The sequence below is a fragment of the Lontra canadensis genome, unplaced genomic scaffold (assembly GCF_010015895.1).
Source record: "Lontra canadensis isolate GAN:19392208 unplaced genomic scaffold, GSC_riverotter_1.0 scaffold63, whole genome shotgun sequence".
NCBI classification, from domain to species: domain Eukaryota; kingdom Metazoa; phylum Chordata; class Mammalia; order Carnivora; family Mustelidae; genus Lontra; species Lontra canadensis.
Window position 1 is genome coordinate 2,947,639 of NW_022631057.1, and position 26,477 is coordinate 2,974,115.

Here is a 26,477-nt window from a genome sequence, read left to right on the forward strand (position 1 = left end):
AGAAGACACCTGGGGGAAGGTGAGTCTGAGCTGGACCAGAAGAATACAGGCAGGTTGAATGGAGGCTGGAGAGAGAGAGGAGCTCCTTAGGCGATGTGAGCTGAATGGAGGCAGAGACATGCTGGGGCCGTTGTGTCTGGAGACAGGTGGATTCAAAGCTTTCTGTAGGAGGGCAGTCGAAGACAAGGTTGGAGAAGTGAGTTTGGATTTGGATGATGGGAGGCACGGAGCACCACACTAAGGGCTTTGGGCGGGATCCACTTAGCATTAGTGACTGGGAGTCGGGGGGAGGGTGTCACAGACATCAATCGAGCAGCAAAGGGGGGTTCGCCCAATTCTCCCTCTGCTCCTTTCTCAGCCCAGAGGGAGCCGGAGCCCCTGGTTTCTCTTCCGCTGTAGTCCCGGTCCCCCAAGGTGCCAGCAGCATCCCTGACCCTCTGTGATAGGGAGCCTCACGAGACGCGTGCTCCCTGCCCCTCTCCCCACAGTACCAGTACGACGGGATGGACATCAGCAACCTGGCCGTGGACTTCGCTGTGGTGTGGAACGGCAATTTCATCATCGACAACCCACAGGACCTGAAAGGTGAGCAGCTACTTCCGGGTAGAGTTTTGATCTTTTCGTGACCCCGGGAAAGACTGGGGCGGAGGGATCAGAGCCGGCCAGCCGCTGTGCCATGAATAATACACTCCCTCTGTCAGCGGAACTCTTCAGAGGATCCTAAAGCAACATTTGGAGCCATCAAAGGAGTCCTGTTGGGAACCCTGTTTCGTTACAACCAGAGCTTCCGCCAGGCAGCTGCCGGCTCCTCGCACTTTTCCTTGGCTCCCAGAGACTTTGAAGTGTCTGCAGAACCTGACCTAGGAAAGCAGCAAGCAGGAACGTCCTGCCAGGTTCCAGGGAAATAGAGACTGTTTTCAATTAGGGTCGGATTCCCCTGTCCTTGGTCCCGTCACTGCACAAAGAAGGCTTGTGAGGCTGCACCCCCCTGGTCCTAAGGTAGGGGAGTGGGCAAGCCGGAGGACGCAAGCCCAGGACTGCTGCAGGGAAGCTCACCGAGGAGCTGGGCTGACCCGGGAGGGACGCTCCATGACCGCCACCCCGATCCATCGTCGTACAAACTCACGGGCAGCTCCTCCCATGTGCCAGGCAGGCGTTGCCCTCTGGGCAGCAAGTATCAACGGGCCCGTCTGCTCTCCAGAGGGACGAAAGCAACACCAGTGTGGGTAGGCGCTCACTTGGTGATTTTTTTTTTAAGATTTTATTTATTTATTTGACAGACAGAGATCACAAGTAGGCAGAGAGGCAGGCAGAGGGAGAGGAGGAAGCAGGCTTCATGCAGAGCAGAGAGCCCGATGCGGGGCTCAATCCCAGGACCCTGGGATCATGACCTAAGCCGAAGGCAGAGACTTTAACCCACTGAGCCACCCAGGCGCCCCTCACCCAGTGATTTTTTTTTAGAGGATTCTCCTTAATCCTCGTAACAACCCTGAGAGGGGTGTACTAGTATCATTCTCATTTTATAGATAAGGAAACCGAGCCCCAAAGAGGTTAAGAAACGAACCACGAGTGCTGACTTCCGCAGCACGGATACCGAAAGTACACATGTTAGCACTGGCCTCGGCACAGGAATGCACACACACTAACGGGCGTTCCAGCCTTTTAAGACAGATATGTGGAATCTTAAAAAAAAAAAAAAAAGTCAAACTCATAAAAACAGAGACTAGAAAAGTGGTTGCTGGGGGCTGGTGGGGGGAAATAAAGAGATTGTTAAAAGGTGCAGACTTTCAGCTGTATGATGGATAAAGTCTGAGCATTTAGCACAAAGCACAGTGTCTGTAGTTGGTAACGCTGCATGGTATGATTGAGGTTTGTGGAAAGAGTACAACCTAAATGTATATTTCTAATATACATATATATATATCTCACTATATATCAATCACTATATATGGTTTATATATATATAATCACTATATATAGTGATTGATATGTTAATTAGCTAGATGGGACAAACCCTAGCACAATGTATATGTATATCCAATCATCACAGTACATACTTTAAATACCTTATGATTTCTTTTGGTCAGTTATGCCTTAATAAAGCTGAAAAAGGAAAGAAAAAAAAAAAAAAACAGGCTGAATCAGAAAGTTAAGAGCCAGGATCTGAACCAAGGATGTCCAGTCTCAGAGTCACATGCTGGACCACCCAACTGTCCTTCCTCGGGCCACTGTGAGATGTCAAGCCTTCTGCCCTCCAGACACCTCTCCTCACACCATGAGCCACATCTCACTACATTTCAAGTAGCTAGAGCTGCCCCAGCTTCTCCCTCAGCCTGAGGGTCTCCAATGGGCACAGTGAGGGGACCAGAGCCACCAGAGGCCCCCACCCACACACCCTCAAGGAAGTTGAGTCCACTTAGGCTGGGAGAAAGAAACTGAACCAGGGAAATTTCTATTCTCTTTCTCCTCATACCCCGGCCACATTTCCTCACTGCTGAGAAACAGACATTCTCCCTGCTGAGGATCTGGGCTGGGATCCCAGAGGTCGCCTTCGCGCCTGGAGCGTAGAGGAGAACGGCCACATCCAGGCTTACGTCAGACCCCTCCCTGGGGGCTCTCGACATTTGGGACACTCAGGAACACCATCTCCTTGTTCATCCCTCTGAGGGCCCATGTATTTCTGGTGCCCGTGCGCCGTTTTGGGTGGAGACGGCCATGGTGTTTATGAACTTGGGTTCTAGAATCTAGAATTCAAATCCTGGTGTTTTCACTTATAGGCGGGGGAACTCAGACTACTTACTGCCCCTGCCTTCGTTCCAGTTTCCTTCCCTGTGAAATGCGGGAAGGGATGATCCCCTCCTGGGGTCAGCACGAAGACCAAATGAGGTATCAGACGCGCACCGTTTGTGCAAGTTAGTAAACGCTCACTATGTAATAGTTCATCTTAACATTCCCATTTCCTGCCCTCTACTGTAAGAAGCCATGGGCATGAGGACGTTTAAATGTCGTCCCTGCACCTGGGACTGAGGGACACTTGCCAGAGCAGAGGAACAAGATGGCGACCTATGGAGGAATAAAAAAAAATGCTCCCCGCCGGGGCCTGTACCCAATTTCCAGCATAGGCACCACCCCCCCACTCCTGAAAGCTTATGTCTGTCTGCTTGACCAGAAAAGTTGAAAGTGATTCTCCGAGTTCTGTTTCTGGAGAATTCTACTCAGGATTCTGAATTCACATCAGTGGGTGACAATGAAGCCCCAGGTTCCCCAAACACACCTCTGCAGACGGGCCTGCCCAGGCCTTCTAAGTCAGTAAGAGACAAAAGCAAAGGCCAAGGGTCTGCAGACTCCAAAAGTGACCTGTTAAGTAGCCAGGTTGTCCTCTGTGGGAATGCAACCCCCCAGTGCAGGGGACATGAACAGGACTGTGTCTACTCTGTCTCCTCAGTTCTGCCTGCATTTGCCAGCCACTTGGCCTTTCTTAGAGCCGAGCTGACCTCTTTCCCAGATGCCCCAGTCCCCAGTTTCTGGGTGGGATCCTCTTGGGATCTACAGTCTAGCAGCACAGAGAGCTGGAATGCCACCATCCTAGCTTGGGCACTAACCTTAGGAAGCTTCCAGAGTCATTATATACTGAGGTGCTTGAGTGGCTCAGTCAGTTAAGCATCTGACTTTAGCTCAGGTCTAGGTCATGATCTTGGGGTCCTGGGATCAAACCTGCTCAGTGGGGAGTCTGCTTGTCTCTCGCCCTCTGCGCCTTCCCCCTCTTATGCCTTCTCAAATAAATAAATAAAAATCTTTAAAAAGAAAAAAAAAAGACTCGCTATATACATCTTGGAGCTTCATTTTTACCTGAAATGGGGAAATCAGTCCTTGCCTATTGTGATGAGGGCCCCATGTAGGAAAGATAGTGCAGAAGAACATAGTGGGACCTCAAAGAGAAGAGCTTAAGCTTGTGTGGCCCATCAGGTGTGTTATGGGCACTCAGGCACTGTGCTAAGTACTTAAGACACAGTACCTCATTCAAACCTCCCAAAAGACAACAATCACCCCCATGTCATAGATTAAGTAAACTAGGTTCAGGGAAGAGACGTTCTGTCACATCGCCAGAAGTAGCAAGGCCACAACCCAAGCCCTGATACGATTCAGTCTAGAGCCAGAACTCTTTTTATTTTTTAAGATTTTATTTATTTATTTGACGAGAGAGAGATCACAAGTAGGCAGAGAGGCAGGCAGAGAGAGAGGGGGAAACAGGCTCCCCACTGAGCGGAGAGCCTGATGCGGGCCTCGATCCCAGAACCCTGAGATCATGACCTGAGTCGAAGGCAGAGGCTTAATGGACTGAGCCACCCAGGCGCCCCTAGAGCCAGAACTCTTAAATAGCATTTTCTGCAGTACCTTTCAGCAACGAAGAGGCTCAGTTCACTATTTGTTCCCCATCAGTTACCCTTGCAAGGATGATGGAGATCACCGGTGTTGTCCGTGCCCAAGGCCGGTGTGCGCCATGGTGCCTCTGAGAAGAGGCTCCGTCCCCAGGAGCCCTCTCCAATCCCACTGTGTCGCCCCCTGTCTTTGCAGTGCACCTGTACAAGTGCGCAGCGCAGCGAGAGAGCTGTGGCCTCTGCCTGAAGGCCGACCGGAAGTTCGAGTGCGGATGGTGCAGCGGCGAGCGCAGGTGCACCCTGCAGCAGCACTGTACCAGCCCCTCCAGCCCCTGGCTCGACTGGTCCAGCCACAACGTCAAGTGCTCCAACCCACAAATCACCGAGGTGAGACCCACAGTTTCCCAGAGGGGGCGGGGTGGCCAGGAGCCGGCCCGTGGTGGGTGTGCAGTGGGACAGGCATTCACGCAGAAGAATTCGCAGTGTCCTGCACATTTCATGTGGGGTGTGGGAAGCCTCTCTTGGGCGCTTCGATGGCCCGCGTCCGGGTGTAAGTGACAAGCATATGGATGTGTGCCCTCAGGCCGGTGTGTGAATGTGGTGCCCATCGGTGTGGACGCATACACACAGGGGAGGCAGAGCCAGTGCAGCCTCCCTGCCAGGCCAACAGAGCCAGGTGGGGACGGGAAATTGGCTGCATGGTGGGTAAACATTTCAGAGAGCAGGTTTAGCTTTTCTCAGCAGAAATGTGATTTCAGGAGCCACAATTAGCTCCGAGTTGCAAAGTTGAACACGGAAGGTGAAAGTAAAGGCAGGCACTACATTGGCCACCGTGCCATTTCCCAGGATTTACTCTCTGTCTCAATTTGTTTGTGCATTTTAATGGAAAGAAATAGGTAATTAATTATCCTGGAAAAAAAAAAGTGATGTTTCCTGAATAGCAAATTGCAAAGGCAGATGAATAGATGATGTGAATGAAAAAGCAGCTGCTCGGGTTTTGAATGGCCTGGGAGAGGAATAGTTGTATTTAACTTTGGTTGCATTATGTGTTCATCACTCTTCGTGGCTCCTTATTCACTGACTGTCACTTGTGCTTTGAAACTAATTGCACGTTCCTTATGGGGACTGGGAATAAAGGCGCAGGCAGGTAGCTCCGTGGTCCGCTCATTTAAGAAAGCAGTGAGGGCTGCTCCTTTTCTGCGTCTTCCACAAGTGGATGCACTGCCCCTCTTCCCGGCTCATTTTCCTTACGAGCCAAAGAAAGCACCTTTGGCTCTCACCTATGTTTGAGTATTGAGAAGCTTCTGGAACTTCCATGTGATCATTTTGAAGCTTCAGATCTGTCGAAAGAAACCCCTCAAGATCAAATGAGTGTTGTTAGCCTAAAACAGGTTATTTGAAGAGGGAGCTGATGTTTATTTACTGCACTTGGCACCATCTTGTTTAATCCCACAACCACCGTGGGAGGCAAACCTTCTCACCTCCATTTTACAGATGACAAAAATGAGGCTCAGAGGAGTGGCGTGGTTGCCCCAGTTCATGCAGCTGATAAATGGCAGAGCTGGTATTTAAGCTTGATTTATTGAATTATAGAACTACTTGTAAAGTCTCTAACTGCCCAAGTAACATAGCACAAGAAGCAAGGGCTTCCCCTTCCTTGATGTCCAACCTTCCTAGCTCAGGTAGACCAGGAAGATGCCATCCATCCACATGGCAGGACATCCCAGGAAAAGCACAGTGCAGTGGGAGAGTGTCTCCTGCCAGCTAGGTTCTCGTTCATCCTGGTGGGAAGATGCTGTGAGCGTGGAGATGCAGCCCCTCAAAGATCAGACTTCCTCAATTTCATTTTACTCATTTACCCCTGTTGGTAGGGCCCCAGCCTCTGCCCCAGAGGGCCCCAGCCTCTGCCAGCTCCCTGAGCTGCTCAGGGCTTCATGCCTTCTCCCAGATTCTAGTGATTTCGAGCAACTGCCAGAACGTGCTCTGCCCCAGGAATCTTGCAGCTGTACTTGTCGGTCTGTGTCTCTGCGCCTGTGGTATAGGGGACCTTAAATTAGGCAGGGACTGGCTTCCGTCGGCACCGCTCACCTCCACCCACCCTGGCTGCCGCCTCAGCCCCGTCTACTCCCCACCTGGCAGGGATGCCTTCCCAGCCCTGAGGCAGGCGTCTCTCCCCGGGAAATCTCTGTCTCGGTGTCGCCCCTGCTCACTGACCGGGGACTGACTGGCTGCTCCGTTCACAGAGGACACCCAAGTGACATGATGCTAATTAACCCCCTGAGGTAATTAGGCTGTAATTGATTTTCCCAGTGAACATCGCAGCGGGAGTCAGAGGCCCCAAGCAGTGGGGTCTCCTGTTGGCGTTTTTCAGGTGGAGGCTATGGAGAAATGAAAGTGCGTCTCTGGGGAAGAGAGACAAATCCGTGCTGTGGCTCAGGCCATGCAGGTGACATCATTCGGGACAGGACATGCAGGAGGGAGAATCCAGGCCTGGAATATTTTATTCGCTCAAATCAGGAATAGTCCCTTGAGTTTGGCGTCCCCTACCCTCAACCTCCTCCCCTCCTTCCCCTGGAAAATTCATCTTCAATTTTTTTTAACTTTTCATTTTTGAAATAAATTTAGACTTATAAAAAGGTACAAAAATAGTACAAAGAACTTTCATATATCCTTCACCCAGATTCTCCAAAATTAACATCTTATATAACCACAGGACAATTATCAAAATCAGGAAATTAACATTTATACAATAATGCCAGGTAATATACATGACTGAGTCACATTGTGCCAATTGTCCCTCTGATTGTCCCCGTTTTCCTAGTCGAGGATCCAACCCAGGGTGACAGGTGACGTTCTGAAAGCACATTTCCTTAGCGCTCTGGTCCTCAGTCTTTCTTTATCTTTCACGACCTTGGTACTGTTGACGAGTACAGGACAATTATATTCTAGAATATCCCTCGATTTGAAGATGGCTAATGTCTCCTTATGATTTAATTTAGGCTGTATGCTCATGGCAAGGAGTAGTAACAAAAACGTGGAGTATGTGTAAGCAGGGCACAGGAGCCAACTTAAGTTGGCCCCAATAGCCAAATCTGGGACAATCTGAGCATGAAAAGAAGTGATACTATTTGAGTATAAGCAATAGGATAAAATAAGAATCCATGCTCCTTCTTGATATAAATAAATAATCCACGGGGGAGGTAGGAAGCTCTTCTACTAGAATTCTAACTCAAAAATGTAAAAGGACCTAGGGAAATAGAAAATCACCATTTGGCAAAATTCACACTAATAATTATTTCAGGAAGAATGGCTGATGAATACTAAAATTAGCAAATGAAAGTATGATGAAAAAATAGGGTATTTACATAGTCTCAAGCCATCTCCCTGCAAGATATGTATTAATCATAACAAGAAAAATAGACACTTTACAGAGAAGAGATCTGGTAGACACTACTTTTACCCAACGATGGAAGTTAGTATCACCAGTAATGGGAAGAATCAAGCTCACGTGCCTCTCTGGCATTCGTGACCAAAAATGTATCATTTGTTAAAAGTAACTTTTAAGAAGCATCAGCTCATCTTCTTTACCTTGGCTTTCTTGGCTAATTCCTTGACGTTGGCATAGATCTTTTTCTTAATAATCAGAATACTGCGGGATTCGTGCCCTTGGGTACGTGCCTCCCCCTTGTCTCTGGCCTTTGCCTTCCAAATGTGTACCCACCCGCTCTGTGCAAACCCATCTGTGAGAGCCATTTACTATGAAGTCTGGTCCTCAGTCTTTCTTTGTCTTTCACGACCTTGGTACTGTTGACGAGTACAGGACACTTATTTTCTAGAATATCCCTCGATTTGAAGATGGCTAACGTCTCCTTATGATTTAATTTAGGCTGTATGCTCATGGCAAGGAGTAGTAACAAAAACATGGGTGGTGAAAGGGGAAGGAGACTCTGATGGCCAGTGGTGGCTGCTAGAGGCAGCAGAATTTCCGGTGCTGGAAACAGATAGGGGCCGGAATGGGCACTGCCCTGCCCAGGGGCAGAGAGATCGATGCGATGACCTCGAATGAGTTCTGTTTTAGGAAAAGGAGTGGGCTCAAGCTTAGCTGAGTGAACAGCTGGGTTCATCCTTAACCCCTTCTCACCCAGCTGTCTCCATGGCAACTAAGCCCACCCCTAGAGACCCACCTCCTAGGGCAGCTCCACAGAGGACAAGTCTTACAGCCAATGTGAGAATTTCTCAGTCGGCGTAAACTGCAGGTTCGAGCCCCCCTCAGGACGCACCGTCTGCTCCTTCTCAGCCAGCCCGTGGTGTGATAAGGATGCTGTACCCCATGGGAGGCATCACAGGCTGCTCCCATTCGAGCTGTCATGCCCGTGTCTGTGCACGTGTCACCTGTTCAACCATGGGGACAAGAGACGTGCAGAGCTTCAGAGAGGCTGTGAGATGCCTGGCCCTCCACGTTGCTGTGCTTCGAACTGCTAGGATCTCAAAGAGGAGGACGGCACAAGCCACCCGCTAGAAAGGAAGGCCCAGCAGCAACATTTTCTGACGAGCTGGGAAGGGGCGGCATTGGCAGAAAGGAAAGAGAGACCGAATATGTAATTGAGGAGAAAAATGTAGGAAGGGTCGAGGGGCTCTAGAGCTCCCATGACAGAGATCTCCACTCAGAGTGACTGTGTTGGTCAGCGTGGGCTGCAGTGACATAGAACAACCATCGGGCGGGCTTAAACAAGAGCTCTGTGTTGTCTTGCCGTGCTGCGGAGGCTGCAAGTCCCGGATCCAGGCATCCGCAGGGATGGGGCCTTCCAATGGCCATGAGGAGGATCTGTTCCATGCCAGAGCTGCAGTCTTGGCATTCCTGGGCTGGTAGATGCGTTGTCGTCATCACTGCGTGACATTCCTTCTTATGTCTGTCTCTGATTTTTGTTTGCTTGTTTGTTTGTCTAAATAAGGATTCCAGTCATATTGCATAAGCCCCCACACTAATGACCTCATTTTAACTCGATGACCTCTGGAATGGTACCTCTCTCCAAATAGGTCACATCCTGAGGTAATGGGAATTAGGGCTTTCACATACAAATTTGAGGAGGATAAAATTCAACCCATAACAGAGCGTTACAACAAATAAATATTCATTTAATGAGAGACTACTGCATGCCAGTCACTGTGCTAGGCTTGGAAGTTATCACGTGGATAAGTTAGTTCTGGGAGGAGAGTCAGGAGGTGCAGTATCACTGCAAAATCCCAGCCTATCCCTGAACATGGACCACCTGGAGGAGGCTGGAATCTGCTTGCCCACCAGGCCATTCTGCTTCATCCAAAGGACCTAGGACAGAGACTTCTCATCTACACCCTTTTCTGTTGTCTCCTGTGTAGAAGGAAGACTACAGCAGGGATCCTGGTCTTGACACCTAATGAGGACACTTACCTCAGGCCAGGGACATGAACAGACATGAGCCCCATCCTAGTTCTGGGAGTGTTAACAATAATAGCCAGACTCTCCTGTGCACCAGGACCTTTGCATACCTACCCAACCTAACAATCCTGCAAGATGCCCAGAATTATCTTCATTTAAGAGTTGAGGAGACAGTGCTTTGGAAAGTAAATAATTTGCCCAGAGTCACCCAGTTGGTTAGTGGTGGAACGAATTCAAAACCCGGGCCTTCTGACTCCAATTTTAGTATATGTGCTGCCGAAGCGAGCACGCCTTCTGACTCCAGAATGCAGACTCACCCCACAATACCATGCTAGCTCTCTTGGTCAGAGGGATGGAGGAGTTTTCCCTGGCCATACACTTTTCCACCTTACTCCACTGCAAGTGTACCAAAAATATCTGTGCCCAGGATCAGAATTCTTCTGGAAGGTCCCAGGGGAGGCCAGAAAAACTGGGAGCATTGACACACCCTTTGTATTGAGCCTTAAGGTCACCTTTACCTGACTTCCTCGACATAATTAAGTCTATACTTAACTCCTATGAGTGAAGGGGGAACAGGAGGAGCATTTTGGGTGTGTTTAAACTTAGGGCAACCCCCTTCTTGTCCGTAGGATAGATGTTACTTTAATTATATATGTTGATTAGAGTTATCAGACTTGATCTGGTGAGTTCCTGATTGTGTCTTTCAGTGGGATGATGGGGTTGAGATTGAAGTTGGAATTTACCGAGCGTGGCGGTTCATTCTTTTCAAGCATCTGAGCTGAATCTGAGCCCAGAGGATGGGGCCTACATAGCTCATACCTGCAGTGATGCTAGAGACCAGGGGGAAGAGTAAGCAAAGTGGGCTTGAAATGCAAGGGCAAATCTCCAGGGTTGGGGTCCTCAGGGATTGGCCAGGAACCTGTCACCATTGGGGTACCAAAAAATATTCCTGTGTGTTTCTGAGCTCACCTGTGTTTCTGGCCGCACCAATGCCAGGCTGTAGGGCAGCTGGTTTTATACCTGTCTCTCCATCGACCCCATTGTAGATTTTACTTTATGAATTTTTCAATGTCATTAACTTGCCCAATCCCTTCCTAGTTGATGCTCAGGGAACATAAATTCTCTTCAATACTATCTTAGGTATGTGTAACTGGAAAAGAAAACCAAATGTGGAAAACCATGTGCATCGCTCTCTAAAACCAAGCAAAAATAATAGTTGATACAATATTTGTTGGAGATGATCCACTGCTCTTGCATTCTGTCTGCTCTCATTTGTCCAAATAATTCAAAGTAGATTTTTTTTTTTTCTTTCCCGGATTCTCTCGGTTGTGAATGCATTCGTGAAATTGTTCGGGGAGTTGAGCGTTTACGAGTATTTATCCGTAAGGCTGCACCAGATCTCTGCAGGAAAGGCCAAAAGCCACCTGCCCAGGGCCAGAAAGACTCGCTGCGAAGTTCCCAGCAAATAAATAAATATGTCAGCCAGCTTTCCTGAGAAACAAGTCAGCACTCTGATCTCCCGTTCATTTATTTGCAGGCCTCATTAATATAACATCACTGCAACAAACAGCTAACGGGGGATGGTGTCAGAATGAATAATGGAGTTACTCTGCTGAGATAACAATTAGGTTTTGAATGTACTATCAGCTAAGACAGAGCCAGCAAGGACTCACGCCGGGTAGAGAGCTGGTGCCACCAGGGCCAGAGATTCCCGCAGAGTGCGTCCGCTGGGCTCTAGCCCGCCTTGAAGAGTGTGCACACTCGCCTGCACACTTGTGCTCATACACATACATACCCAAAGTGGAAAAGAATGTGACCATTTGCCATTGTGCACCCAGCCAGCCTCCAGGTGTCTCTGGCCAAGCATCAGGATGGCATCAGAATGTGCAGGCACAGAGTTGGCACCTCTGCCTTCTGAAGTCAGGAGAGCTCCAGCCAGCAGGGAGGGACTAAGAGGCTGAGTCAGAAGAAGATTAGCTGCCCTGGTACTGGCAGCTTGTCCTCCCTGGCTGGTCCTGACTGGGGGGGCGGGCACTCAGGGCGTGATCCCAGTCTCAGACACAGAAGCTTTTACTACGAAGCCTGTCCATCAGCTGCGGGGTGTCTGTCCTGGAGCACCTTCTCTGGGCTCCCCTCCCTTGGCTGCTCTGGGAGGCTTTGATGTCAGTCTCTCCCAGGGGCTCTTAGGAAACCTGTGTAGGGGGCTGACAGCCTGCTGGAGCCATGGAAGGAGCTGGACAGGCCCATCAGAGAGGCAGCCATGCTGAGCCATCTCGACACCAGCCACTTGTCCTCTGGATTTCAGCTAGCCTGGCTTCTGCCCCGACTTCTTCACCATAAACTCGTAATAAGAAAAATTGTATCTACCTTTCACCAAGTGCTCACCGGGCACCCAGAACTGCTTTTAGCACCCACGTCATCTCGTGTAGACCTTCTAGCATCCTGGATGAGGGTGGGACTACCAGGATCATTAGCCCCATTTTACAGATGAGGCGACCAAGGCACAATGAGGGGTGACAATGTTATCGAAGACACCCCGCTAGTAAGTTTTAGAACCAGGAGTTAACCCGCAGCTACTTGACTCTAGAGCCCACATGTGACCTGTACACTCTCCTTCATCTCTTTCACGGGCTCACTTAGAAAACCAGAATTCTCAGCCCACAGGGCTGGAGCGGCGGAAGGTACCGGCACGGAGTGCTCTTCCAGCCTGCTGCTGAGAGGGAAAGAAAACCAGTCGTCCCTGCTCCAGGCATCAGACTGGACAAGCACAGGCAGAGATGACAAGAGGGCAAGGCCAAGGGGGGGTGTGCACCTCCACAGGGGGAATGGGGACAGAGAGGGGGTGGGGGAAGTGGAGAAGATCAAGAGACATGGCAGGGACCAGCAAAGCCAACTGCAGAGATTCTTGGAAAGTCGCACATTCTGGCCTTAGCCCTGGGAGAGGGGCTGGGGGAGCCTGAGCAGAGGGAAACCCACGAGTTGGCTAGGTTATGAGTTCTCCCAGCTGATGAACAAGGGGTCTCTTCCAGGGCAAGAGGATGGTCAACTCAGGCAGTGTCTTGTGGAGGCTGGAAGCACAGGTTAGCAGGACCTGGTGGGCTCTGCCGCTCACTGTGTAACCTTGAGCAAATTACTTAACCTCTCTGGGTGCTATTCCACATCTGTAAAAAGGAAATTACAGTAGGACCTCCCTCGAAGCTTGTTTTGAGCCCTAAGTGGGATAGAATATGTAAAGCCCTTGGCAAAATTCCTAGTTCATGATAAGTACCTAATGAAATGATATGAGAATATGCGATGATAAAGGAAATGAAATAAGTGATGGCAGCCAGCGTTATCAGAATCTTCAATAACAGGGGCCACTGTTCAGTGTCTGTCTTCCCTCCCACCGTGTCTATCGGGCAGGAGATGTGACCCAAGGAAGCCAGCTTCACTAGGATGGAAGCCGGGCCTCGTGAGGCCTCCACCAAGGAGCGGCCCTCCTCTGACCCCTTGAGCCCCTACCCTGCAGGAGCCCCCCACACTACCCTCCAAGGCTCCGCACAAGTCCCAGGAGGGGCCCTGGGCAGCACTCCCCAGGCTGCCGAGCCCCTGGGCCTGGGGCACCTCGCGCTCCTCTCCCGGGTGCAGCCCGCCGGAGCTCCCCAGCTGTAATTAATCAGCCGCATCTGCTCCCGCCCTTGGGCGGCTTTGTGGCACAGTTCCCTCCGAACTGTTCAATTAGTGACTGCAAGAATCAGGGCGAGTGTAGCATCACGGCGGCTGCTTTCCAGGTCATGGCGCCCCCGGAGGAAAACAAATATGACACAGTCTGGCAGGAGCCCAGATCTGGCAGGGGTGCCCAGGAACTCAGCGGGACTCCGTGGGGCTGCACGGCTGGCAGGTGGGGTCTCAGGAGATGCAGAAGTGGTTCCCATAAGAGGCTCAAGGAGGCTTGGAGAGGGCCCAGCAGGAGACTAGTTAGTCCCCTACCATCAGCACAGGCCCGCCTCATCCCACATCCCACTTCTCACCCATCTGGGCATAGGATGAGCTGATAAAAAGTCCTCGGCCAGACGTGGGTTACCCACCTATACACCTGGGCACCACCAGTAACTGCTTCTGGAGAGGGCATAGGGCTGCTGGACTGAGGCCTCTGCTGTAACCCATTTCCCACATTATTCTTCCAAAGGCTGCATATAGACAAATGTTTTATTTTACAATCAGCTAAAAAGCCAGTGCTCTTGGGGCAAGGTCATAACACAAGTTCCCATGACAATGCAAGTAAAGGTTTCTTTCAGGAGAAGAGACTAGTAGGATGAGAGGTACCTAAATTAGGTGAAGGGACCCCAGGGAGAGAGAAAAAAAGAAAAAAAAGGACCTGGGAACGAGATGTAGGGTTTGGCCTCCCTCTGGGACTTGCCCTGGGCTGGCCGGGTTCATGGTATGTGTGACAAGCAGAGGGAAGTCATCTGCACGGGCGCCACTTACTGCACCTCAAACAGGCTGCGCACCAGCCGCGAGCTTCCTTTGGGTCATTACACTCTCAGAGGATGCCTGGAAGCCCCAGGGTCCAGAGAAGAGCATCTGAAATGATCGCAGGGTCTAGAAAACAAGATCTTCCGACAAAAGGCTCACAGAATGGCAGAAGCCTGGCCAGGGCGGCTTTGCTGCTGTCTTCCATACCTGGAAGGCGTCGGACAAGGAGGCAGGCGTCCACTCGTCTGTTCAAGGAGGGCTCACACCAGAAGTGCGCTTCTTTGGAACTTGAGAGAGAGCGCAGGAGGAATTTCTTGAGATTTGGATGTTGCAATACTGCATTGCACCTGAACCACACATAGACACTTCCCGTCCTCCCGCCGTCCTTAGAGAACACAGTTTGCTCTGCGGTCGGGTTGGGACCAGCGTTTCCCAGCGGTGGAGAACCGGGGATACTTACGCAGGGCTGCTGTGTTCCAGGCAGTGTGCTACGTATCAGGTCGCTAAGCAAAAGTGAGATCGTCTGTGTTCCAAGATAGTAGTTATCTTATTGAGAAAAGAAGCGGTTTACAACCTGGCATGCCCCTGACTTTCTCGGGGCATTTACTAAAGGCAGTGGGGAGTATGGGAGCAGGTGCTGTGAAATCTGCCCGGGGGGGTCAGAGAAAGCCTCACGGGGGAGGCATTTCTTAGCAGAGGCTTGTAGGAGAGGTAGGCCTTGGTCAGTGGACATGCCTGGCCAGTGGGGGGAGAAGCCTGTCAAATGCACCTGGCCTTTAGACCCTATAGCCCTGGGGACCCTTAGCTCTCCCCAGGAGCACGTGCCGTACAGGAGAGAGATGAACCTGAGCCCTGGGGAGGTGGACCGGGGAGGAGGGCACAGCGGGAGTCAGCACAGAACACAGGAGTGCCATAGCCCTCTTCCCCCCACCCCCAGCAATAGCAGCTGCCTCTGGGCACTTCTCTACCTCATCCCCTGCTTTTGAGATCCACAGAGGAGAAGTTCGATAGATTTCTGGTCCACCGGAGAGTACGTGCTGAGTAGCATGGGGCTGAAATGATCAATATCCAAAGATCCCAGCTGATTTCACATGGTTTCAGCTCCCCTCCCCCTCTCTGCACACCCTCACTACACACACTCACACACTCATCCACATCCCAGACTGTCAAGCCGTTTGTTTGTGTGGGTGTCTCATTCAGAATTACTTTCCTGGAAGCATTCATTGAGTTCATTGTGTGATGCTTTGCCTACCCCAGAATGGCTAATTGCCAAGGGAAAAATAAATGGCTAGAAAGGAGGGAGGAAAGAATGAAGACCATTTTAGACAGGGCCAGTGTCCTCCCAAATTTATTCTGGGTGAAAGGGTGATGTCTGGCTCAGAGTATGCTTCCGCACAGGGCCCAGAATCCCCCAAAGCCAAGTTCCCGTCCTCAGCAGCATGGACAGGCTCAGGCTGTAGGACGCCTCTCAGGTTTTCTCCAGTCAGCCCGTGGGCAGCGCTCTCTACCCCCAGTCACGCCTGCGTCTAAGTTCCCCGGTCCCTGTGTCCTCCTTCCAGAGAAACAGAAAGATTGCCAGCCTCTATAAACTCCCTGCCACTCCACCATCCCCTATCTTCACGATCTGGGAAGGTACAGGTGCAGGGGGAACACGGGAGAGGAAACTGCCAGCTAACCCACTGTCCTGTTAGGGACTTTCCAGTGTTGTCTTCCTTAACCTTCAGAACTTCCCTGGGAGGGAAGTATTGTTATCTGTTTTCTGATAAGGACCCTGAGATTGAAGGTCATGTTGCTCACACGTGTTAGAGCGAACATTCAGGTTCCAGTCTGTCTTGCTGTCTTTCTGCTGCAGGTGCTCCCCGCGTCCCCGGTGGGCTCTCTTCCCTCTCCCAGAGCAGCCAGCAGCAAGGGCCTTCTGAACTGGAAGCCAGGACACGTGGATCTGGCCACCATCCCTCCCCTGTCTTGGTTCCCCTCTGTCAGTCGGTGGGAGTGATCTATAGAACTCCCATCCTGCCTTCTCACTCTCACCCCTGCAGGAGGCTAGTTCTCCCCTGCCCTGAAGTCCCAGAACTTCTTCCTGATCGGAAAGGTCCTCCTTGTAGTTCTGCAAGCAGGGAACTCCACCAACTTGGTCATTATAGACCTATGTCCTTCTCCCAAGAGAACCAAGCTTCGCAGATGCTGCACGGAGCACCCTGAATCTAATGTTGTTTTAGGATTGTTTGTGGGCCATCTCTAGGGTAGATGTGGGATCCCACAGCTGCCTGGCATCCTAAAAGATCCTGTTCACTTTCTTTCTGAAGAGTAAGTCCTTTTCCATCAAGCCCCCCCATCTATAGCTTCTCCCTGATACTTGGTCCTGGGAGAACAAGGAAAGCAGGATGCCTGGGTTTTTACCACTCCAGGCCACTGCTCAGACCTCAAGGCCCTTATTCTCTGAGCTTCCTGGAAGCCCTCAGGTGTTAGGGGATGTGTCTGACAGGATACCTTTCTCTGTTCCCTTGCACCCTGAGCCCAGACCTCCACCTTGACTCACTCTGATTTTAAGCTGGGGAGAGCACACGTGAAGCAAAGGCACGGAGATGTTTAAAGTGCCGTGCGTGGGCAGGAACCGCTGGCAGGAACAGCTGGCATCTGGGTAGAACATGGAGGACATAGTATAAGATAGCAGATGTGGCTGAAGAAGTAACAAAGATCAGAACTTGAAGGATGAGGGGCGCCTGGGTGGCTCAGTCCATTAAGCCTCTGCCTTCGTCTTGGGTCATGATCTTGGGGTCCTGGGATCTAGTCCCACATGGGGTCTTCTGCTGGGGGCGGGGGGAGTATGCTTCTCCCTGTCACTCTCCATCTCTCAGATAAATAAAATCTTTAAAAAAAAAAAATAGAAGAAGAAGAAGAACTTGAAGGACGAGTGCCAGGCCAGGAATGAGGGAATTTGCCTTGTCAGTGGTCAGAGCCATTAAAGGTTTTCCGAGCAAGCGACTAGTCACCTGGCCAAGGGTGTGTTCATGGAGGTCAGCCGGTGGCAAGAGGAAGTTAGCTCTAACATTGGACCACCTTGCAGTTAGTGCAAGTGAGAGCTGGTGGGGCTCTGCTTATCGACGCCCGGGAACACAGAGCAGGGCACACATTCGAAGATGCCGGGGAATAAGATCTGCTAGTGTCTGGTGACTGTTATTTATTATACATGGTAGGTAGGTGAGGGAAAGGAGACAGGTGAAGGTGCTTGCGAGGTTCCTGGCTGGGTACACAGTGATGCCATTAACCTTGAAAGAGAATCTGGGAGGATAATCAGGTTGGGAGTGGAAGGAGGAAAAATTAAGAGTTCATTTTCAGACACGGTGAAATTTGAGGGGCCTGAGGGACATACCTGTGGAAGCAGAGATGTCCAGGAGCAATTGGATATATGGATATGGCGCTCAGGAGAGAGGTCGGAGCGGACGATATAGATTTGGAAGTCATCAGTAATGGAGACCTGGGGAATCCTTTCGCAAATCAAATGCTCACCTCCTCAGCTGTGTTTGGGAAATCCTGACTTTTACACATCAGTTATATTTTAAGCAAGGAAGACGTAAGCTGGGTCCCTCATAAGCTCTGGGCCTTCACGGTGGTTGCTTAATGCCTCGACCCCAAACTCCTTTGCCACCTACCCCCAAGTGCCGGCAGCATAGCATGGAGCACATGCTGTGTGGGAAAGAAGACCCCCAGGGCCCCAGCATCCCCCAGGCCTTCTCCAATGACCCGGGAGGACTCTGGTTCTCCAGGTTTGGATTCCAGCAGCCGTTAGTTACCTTACAAGTGATCGGCTGGCATCTCCACACCCCAAACTAGCTATCTCTTTGCACGTGTCTTCATGCCAAGACTACAACACTTGCTAACAATTTAAAAAAAAAAAAAATCTTTCTTCTGTAAACAATATGCTGGCTTATGCGGCATGCAAGCTGGCTTATGCTCCTGCTCAGCTCTGCGCTGGCAGATGGAACCTGCGGCCCCTCCCAGGGACAGTCATGTCTCAGACCCCACCCTTGAATGTCAGAAGGGGACATTGCGATGACTCGCCAGCTGAAAGAAGCTGCTTCGCAGAGCCTGCCAACGCTGTATATATCCACGGTACAATCCCCACATGCTACCTGCGAGATGGAAATATTTTTAGGCATTCCAGAAAGATTTCGTTTCACAGTTTTTCTGAAAGGTTGTAATTAACTGCAGCAAGCAAAAGAATATATTTTTAAAAATAAAAGTGGGGGAAGGAGAGCAAAGCGATCACCACAGTTTTGTCAGTTCCGTTTGGTAGGTGGGTTCCTGTCATCCAGGTGACTGGGGGAGGGGCAAGAGGGGCCTGTGGAGCTCATTCCTGGATCAAAGGAGAACCGGGCACTTGAATTTGCTCAAAGCAAATTCCTTCTGACTGATGTCTCCTGCAGGGGCACGGAGGCATCCCCTTCCCTATTCCTCATTAACAAGGGTCTGTCTAGCAGAGCCAAGGGGGCCCAGGTTCCAGGGGAGAGTGTGACAGCCAAGATCCCCTATGGGTTATTTTTAGATTCCGCCCCTCCCCCCCACACACAGGAAAGCTGTGGGGCTACTGGTTCCTCAGGCCAGCTCTTTTCTCTCTGCATTGTTCTGCTTCTCCAACTCACACCTAACACAGAAATGCCTCCAAGCCAACTCCACTCTCCTTCTCTTGATTCAGTTCACGAATCTTATTTAGTTTTATTCAGAGGGTGGGATATTTTATTCCCAGAGAAGGAATGGAGAGCCTCAGACAAGGTGACTTGGGTGAAATGAGCCCCCAGATGAGAGAGCTCATGGCCTAGCCCGTCAAGGAGGAAAGGAGACCACGCCATATAAGACTTGCAAAAGAGGATGGGGTCGGGCAGACTGAGTTCAAGTCCTGTCTTTGCACCAACTTGATGAGATCCCAGGAGTCAGCTGGGCGGGGAAGGAGGCCTATTCCGGTCCTCCTCCCCACCATCCTCTCTTCTCTGCCCACCATCATCTGGGCATCCATGGTCAAGTTGTTTGCACAAGTCATAGTGCTCACATCGCAGGAAGAGCTCACTGCCCCTCTGGGGAGCAGGAAAGAGGGAAGAGTTTCCAGAACCCTCTATAGCATTTCACCTCTACTGACCTATCATCTCTGCCCTGGGACACATTTGACTCCATTGCCCACTGGATGCCCTGCCAGTATGTATAAGGTTAAAGGGAGGCTCCCAGTGGGACCCAAGGGCAGAAGGTCCCAGGCTGCAGCTTCATTTAGGAGATTTTGGTGGAGTCTTGGCCTTGACCAAGCCACCCTTCCCTCTCTCCATCCCTCCCTCCCACCCGGTCTTGCCTTTCTTATGGTGTAGTGAAAAGAGCTTCAGACTTTTTTACAATTGTACATATAGTTTGGACAAGAATCTTACTGTAAGATACTCTGAGCCTGCTTCCAGTGATTGGCTTGACTTCTAACTTCCTCCTGCTTCAGATAAGTATGGACCACAAAGGAGGAACTTACTCCCTGGGCTCTCTATGTGTTCCATCCCAAAGAGCTGCATTTTTCCAAGAGCCTTATCTAATCTCAGACAGAGGTTTACACCTTGAGAGAGCTTGATATCTTTTCCTGTTGGGTCAAAGCAAAATGAGACAGCATTTGGTGACCGAATTAGGAACTAACGGAATGATCTTTGCTAATGAGAAGCCAGCAAAATTTGGAAATCCTAAAGTTATTTTTTTTTCATGGTTCCAGCAGCCTTCATGGGATTTTTTTTTTTTTTTCCAGCACAATGTCAAACACACTTCACATCTTTCACCATACCCCCAAAGAAATTCCTAATCTTGGACTCCTCTGGGCTCCCACAGCTTTCCTCTGAATCCATCTTATCACTGTGTGCAGTGCATCAACATTATTTAAAGCTTCCTTTATCTCTTCCTCCTTGACCAGAAGTTCCTTGAGGGTAAATCTCCGATTTCCGGACTATTTGCCATTGTATCCCCCACAGCGTCTAGCAGGCGGGAGGGGCAATAACAGCACAGAACAATGACAAAGCTCTTTTCCCCCCCAGGCTGGTAGAGACGATTATCCCCACCTTCACAACTAAGCACTGAGGTTTCAAGAGATTATGTGACTTGATCACAATCAGACGGCTTGTGAATTAGAGACACATCTCAAACCAGGGTTTTCGTCCAGGCCTTGCTGATCTTTTTTTTTTTTTTTTAAGTAAATGAATACATGAATGAATTAATGACCTCAGGAACCAAGGAAGTCATATAAAACGAGATGATGTCAGGAGCCTAGATAGGCTACAAGAAGTAAAGGAAACATGCTCCGTTCCCCCAGATTCCGGGTGTGCACGGGGTCCCGCAGCCTCCCTCCGGGCAGGGTGAGGACCCTGCTGCCTCTCCCCTGCGGCCCCGCAGGTTTGTGATCCCATTTCCCTCCCGCAGATCTTGACGGTGTCTGGACCACCTGAAGGAGGGACTCGAGTGACCATCCATGGCGTGAACCTGGGCCTGGACTTCTCTGAGATCGCCCACCACGTGCAGGTGGCTGGGGTGCCCTGCACCCCCCTGCCGGGGGATTACATCATCGCTGAGCAGTGAGTCCAGCCCGCTCTGGCCCCGCCCTTTTCCCCACGCAGCTTCAGGGTGGGGACTCTCCCATGCCCTTCCCTGGGATGTCTCCAGGATTCCCTCGCATCCCTTTCCTCCTGCGGACCCTGCCCCCAGAAGCCTGCCCAGAGCCCTCTTCTGCCCCGCCTCCTTTCCCGAAGGCTCATACCCTCTGCGATGCCCCGTTCCCTGGCTCCTGAGGCCTCCGAGGTCCGGGCACGACGCTGCCCCTCATTACGTCTTCGCCTGGCCAGTGGTGACTGAGCCATGTTCCCAACCAGCCCAGGCTCCTCCTGGGTCTCCCTGGCCCCTCCCCTGCCAGCCCCCATTGGAATGCATCCCGCACGGTGGGCTGCGGGCAACAATTTGTTTGGCTCGTGGGGTTCTGACAGCAGCTTAATCCGAGCAGGGCCTCCGCCGGAGCAAATTCATTTATTTCACTAAGGGAAATGTCAGCTGGAAATTAGAAAATAGGCGTGTAGCAGCGGACAGGCGAACGGGGCTCCGGGAGTGACATATGTTCCAATTTGGGGCGTTCATTTGGCAGTGGCGACCGCTGTGGAGTCGGTGGGCAGGAGCTGGGCACAAAGCTGGGGGCGGGAGTTTGGCAGGAGGGAGGCTTCCTACCCAACAAGAGACAGCGAGGGGGAGCAGCCGGATCATTCTGCACGATTTGTCAGGTAAAGTGGAGTCAGGTCACCCTGGTTCCATTGAGAACACAGCTGGGCCAGGGGTGCTAGGAGCCCTCGCCAGAGCAGGGGTTGTGGGAGGGGCTTCTCTCCCTTAGCTCCACCTCCCGGAGCCCCAGGCTCCTCCTCCTGACGTCCCCAGAGCCAGCCTCCTGTTACAACCAGAAAAATGACATCACTTTATCTTCTGTCAGTACTTGCACTTTCTCATCCATTATCTCACTTTAATTGGAAAGGACTCTGAGAGATAGATGTTGCTATCGCCCTTGACAAAGCAGAAGAAAGCCAAAGCCTTGGAGAAGTGAAAGGACTTCCCCAGTCCACTCCGTGCACAAGTGTCTGAGGCAGAGCCAGAACCTGAGGCCCCTGACTTATCCTCCAGGTCTCTCCCGTGTCCTAAGAGCAATGGGGCAAGTCTCCTGGACAAAAGTGGTCTGAAGATCCCATGATCCATCAGAGAGTGGCCTCTGGGGTCAGGGCCCATGATCCTGACATGGCCCAGAGTAGGGTCAGAGTCAGAGGAGTGAATTCGCAGACTCTGAGGACCACATGGAGGTCTGCTCACCCCACAAGTGGGGACAGGAAGGAGGCATTCTGATCCTTCAGACCAGATCCTCCCCTGACAACCTTATCTCTGCAAGCACTGAATCGTAGAGGAAAGGCTGGCTGAATCGTAGAGGAAAGGAGGATCCCAGATCCTCCACTCCAGGAGGGAGGTGAAGGAGAGGAGCCAGAAAAGAAGGTGAAAACATCTGGGGCAGGAGGCAGGACAGAGTCCTTCCGGGTCAGCATCCTGCCGGGCGGGGCTAGACACTCGGTCCCACTGACACCGAATCCGCCTTGGCCTCAAAGGCCGCCTTGTGCCTCTGGACACAGGCCAAGTGTCCAGCTTGGTGAGATGCCACAAGGCTCCAAAGGAGAGGGTCTGGGGGGGGGGGGGCCTCTGGGTAAGGCTTTGAGCTGAGAAGTACAAACTCTTGAGCAGCTGGACACAGAGATCTCATGGGATTTGGAATTCATAGGTGGTCTAAGTCCCAGGGGTTTGCTCACCAGGCCTGAGACCTCAGCAGACTGTCTGATTTCTCCGACCTTCCTCAGCCTGATGGAAGTCATGATTCCACTGCTCGGGTGTGGGGAGACTTTCAGTAAGATGCGGAAATGGGCACTACGGTGTGCCCTAGGAATGGGCGGCAATATTCTGTCTTTGAAATCAAAGGCACCACCCTCACTCAGGGCCACGAGGGAGAAAGTGCCGAGAGACATTAGAAGCAAGGAGGTGAGGAGAGCCCAGGAGGCGACTGGCCACCAGGGGTCCCGGCTGAGGCCAGTGGCCGGGCACCCGAGAAAACCTTGTTCTTCTGGGGTGCCGGGTGGGCAGGAGGGAGCAAGCCCTCTCTGCACCTCGGCTGGGGCAGCCCTGCTTCCCCACCGTGCCAGGGTCATCGCTACTCTCAAGGTTTCAGAGTTTGTGAACATCATTTAAGCCTCCACCCGAGGCAGCGAGCAGCAGGCACAATCGTTACAGATGTCTGGGAGAGATCAATTTGGCTACACGAGCCATCGCAGTGTCCCGGGTGCAGGCAGGATTAGCGGGCACAGTAATGGCTCACCATATGCTTGTGCCTTTCCATCTATCACTCAGCAATTAGGTTAATGTTGGTTAAAGGGTCCCACTTAGTCCTGCAATCAGCACCCACCTGTCTGTGGAGGGCCGGCCGATTCCATCACAGCACATGTTCCGGGTGATACGATGCAGGTAGAGGCTTAAAATCTGCCCCTCCGGGGACAGAGAAATGCAAGAGGGACTCTGCCAAGGTCCTCAGACCGCCTGCCTTCCTCCTGCCTCCTCTGCTGTACCTGTGAACCCAGGCCTGGCTGGCTGGATGTTCCCTGCCTGGGCTCTCACCACAGGAGTGTACACTCAGGGGGAGAAAGGCACCGTCTCTGCCAGGCTGGGGGTGGAGGGGGGTGGTACAGTATGGGGGTGAGCGCCCTGGACTAGGGCCCAGGAACTCAGCTGTTGGTGAGCTGGGTGACCTTGGGCAAATCACTTTGCTCCCAGATCCTCAAATGTCTCATCTGGAGAATGGAGAACTGGATGTTCTCTACAGTTGCATCTATGGTCCTCAGGATGTCAGAGCAGTAAACGCTCTGCCCCATGGAACTGCCCCTCCTACCATTAGCGAGCCTGTGGGTGTCACACATGTTTCTCCAGACGCTCCCTCTCAACCAGGAAGGAGTTGAACCTCCAAATGCTGAAGCCGGGTGGTTATTGGTCAGGCTCCTCATTCTGCAAGGAAAAAGTTTAGGCATCCTCAGCTATGCTCTCCTTATGAGATGTAGGGAGCCTAGAGCCACCAGACACACCAGGAGGAGGCCGGGAAGGCAGGAGGCCCCCAGAAATCCAACCACAGGAACCTTGCCAACTTGGAAGGCTTGAAGGAGGCAGCGGTGCACACACCGCAGCCTGGGATCACCCACACCCAGGAAGGTAGGGAGCACAGGTAGCCAGCTCTGAGTCTTGGGACTCAGCTAGCACTTCCCCACCCTCCCCCCCATCTCCCCACACCCCCAACAACCTCATCCGCTCCCTCGCATTTCTGCCATGTCTACCTACCCCCGCCCCAAAACACATGGAAGGCGTTCCATTAATCCTAGAAGCAGTGGAACAGAATGGTCAAAGGCACAAGCTTTGGAGCTAGGCTGCCCTGGATTTGAATCGCGGGTCAGCCATTGTGACCATGGATGAGTCACTTGGCCTCTCTGAGCCTGAGTGTCATTGCCCATAAAACGGAAATGATAAGACGTGCCTTGGAGGAGAGCCTGAGATGCCACGAGACCCTGTCTTGGGCAGTGCCTGCCCCAATCACAGCTCCATAAATTGTCACTCTTACTCTTATTACTGTCCTGAATCTGTTTTGTCCCAACCCTCACTCCTCCATATAAGCCTTTCTACTCCCTGCAGCTACCCTTGCTTCTTCCTTTACCTTCCTCTCTCCCTGGGCTCCAAGAACATATGCCTATGACAGATGCACTCAAGGATGCCCCTCCATCCTTCGGCACAAGCATCGCATCCCAGGAATGAAAGAAGGGTTAGAGGCCATTGGGGTTCTTCTGCATGCTGACTCCTTAGGATTCTCACCCAGTACTTCCCTTCCAGCCCAGACCTTCTCCTACGGCCCACAGCTGCCCACTGCCCACTCCCCACAGCGGGATGAAATTAACCTCGGGGAGAGGAGGTGGGGAAAAGTGTCAAGTGCAGTGCGGAGGCAGGGAGGGCATACACCTCGCCGCAGCCCAGCCCCTGTGCCTGCGTCATGCCCTCCCAGGTGGGGCCTTCAGAGCCAATGACCGTCACTTGGCTCCCATCCATCCCTCTTCTCCCAGGTCCTTCATATGAGAAGCTTATCTCTTGGGACATGAGCCCTGAGTGAGAAAATGTTCTAGAAAAGACAGTGTGCCAAATGGCTCCAGCCCCTTGTTAACTCCCTACGGAGACAGCTGAACAGTCCCTTCAAGGTTTTGTCCTCTTCTAGATGGACCCTTGGGACCAAGGAAGAAAAAACATGCCCCGGACTTTCACATGTTCTCCTATTTCCTCTCTCCAGGACGTCAAACCTGCCATGATTTCCTCCTCCTTTCTTCTGGAGGATGACTCGAGCACAGAGTAGGGGAAGAGCGAGTAAGGGACGAGAGGGCCCTGGTTAGAAGAGAGGGAGAGAGATTTATGTGCTCCCCCTCTTATGTGTCTTCCTCTTCCCCTGCAGTAGATGACAGAGTCTCCTGTCAAGCCCCATGAGAGCACAGGGGATGGTTTGCAGGCTGGCGGGGACCCTGCACCAGGGGCAGGCACTAGGGCCCAGGAAATAGGATGAGAGATTTGTGACTCCAAGCAGGTAGCAGCATGAAAATAACCACATGTGGTACCTTAAATTAAGCTTCTCGAATGCTCTGCTAATGAGGTTTAAGAGGACAGTTATGTGTAAAATACTAATGGATCATCACAATTGTCTTCTCTCTGGGTTCATAATTAATTTATTTATTCACAGAGAAAGGGAAGGGAGAGTATCCTTCCATGTGCATTCAGTACTTTCTTGTTGAATCTAATATGCTAAACGTAATAAGACAGATATTGCATGTTAAGTCAATATTCACCAGGAGTTAAAGTACTTATTTGGGATTAACTGTTATGAAGGAGGTGGAGATCGGCGTGGCATGCCGTGTGTGCGAGCATGCAGTGTATTTGTTTAATGCAAGCTTTATTACATCGAAATGAAATCTCTGTTTAGTTACCTTCCTTCCTGGAGAAGCTGGGGAGATAAGCAGTGGCTGGTTAAACACCGACCTTCCCCGCAGTGCCAGGGTAATGCTTGGGATTAGTGTGCCTGGCTCTGTTTTCCTGGCTTCCCACTGAGCAGACTTGCCAGGGGCACCGGGCTCCTGGGAACTCTCATACGGTTCTGGGAGGAAAAGCAGAGCCCTTTCTTCTGTCCCTAGCTTCTTTTTTTTTGCTGAGCCTGTTGGGGCCCTTTCCCACCCACCCCATGCCTCCTAATTCCAGGCAAGAGGAACCCCCAAGAACCTGATTTCCTCGGTCTCTCCCCCATCCTCCAGCTGCCCACCGTTTCGAGAAGGCTGCTGTGGCCAAGGCAACCAGTGTCTAAATGTGCTTGCTGTAACTGATCTCAGGCACCAGGGAAGTCATCACAGGGGGTTATCGATCCCTCGCTTCATGAGAGAGAACTCTGCCGCATCCCCTCTTCCCTCCAGCGACCCAGCCTCTTAATGTGGGACGTGACTTCCAGCCCCACGGCGGGCTCACTGCCTCGCCCACCAGCATAGTGCACGCAGACCTTGATTAAGTGGGAGTCCAATGTCGGATGCTGTCCTAATGAACTCATCCACTACCCACCTCCTCGCCGGCTGCCGCAGGATTCCCCT

General features: G+C 51.6%; 1 protein-coding gene across 1 annotated transcript in view; it reads left to right on the forward strand.

Annotated features, from left to right (window-relative positions):
* Window positions 1-26,477, forward strand: part of PLXNA2 (plexin A2) — a 212,267-nt gene that overhangs the window by 151,926 nt on the left and 33,864 nt on the right. Inside the window, exons 11-13 of the mRNA XM_032878124.1 lie at window positions 489-585; window positions 4,576-4,766; window positions 20,683-20,834. Of these exons, the coding sequence (XP_032734015.1) occupies window positions 489-585; window positions 4,576-4,766; window positions 20,683-20,834 (440 nt within the window). The remainder of the gene's footprint in view (window positions 1-488; window positions 586-4,575; window positions 4,767-20,682; window positions 20,835-26,477) is intronic.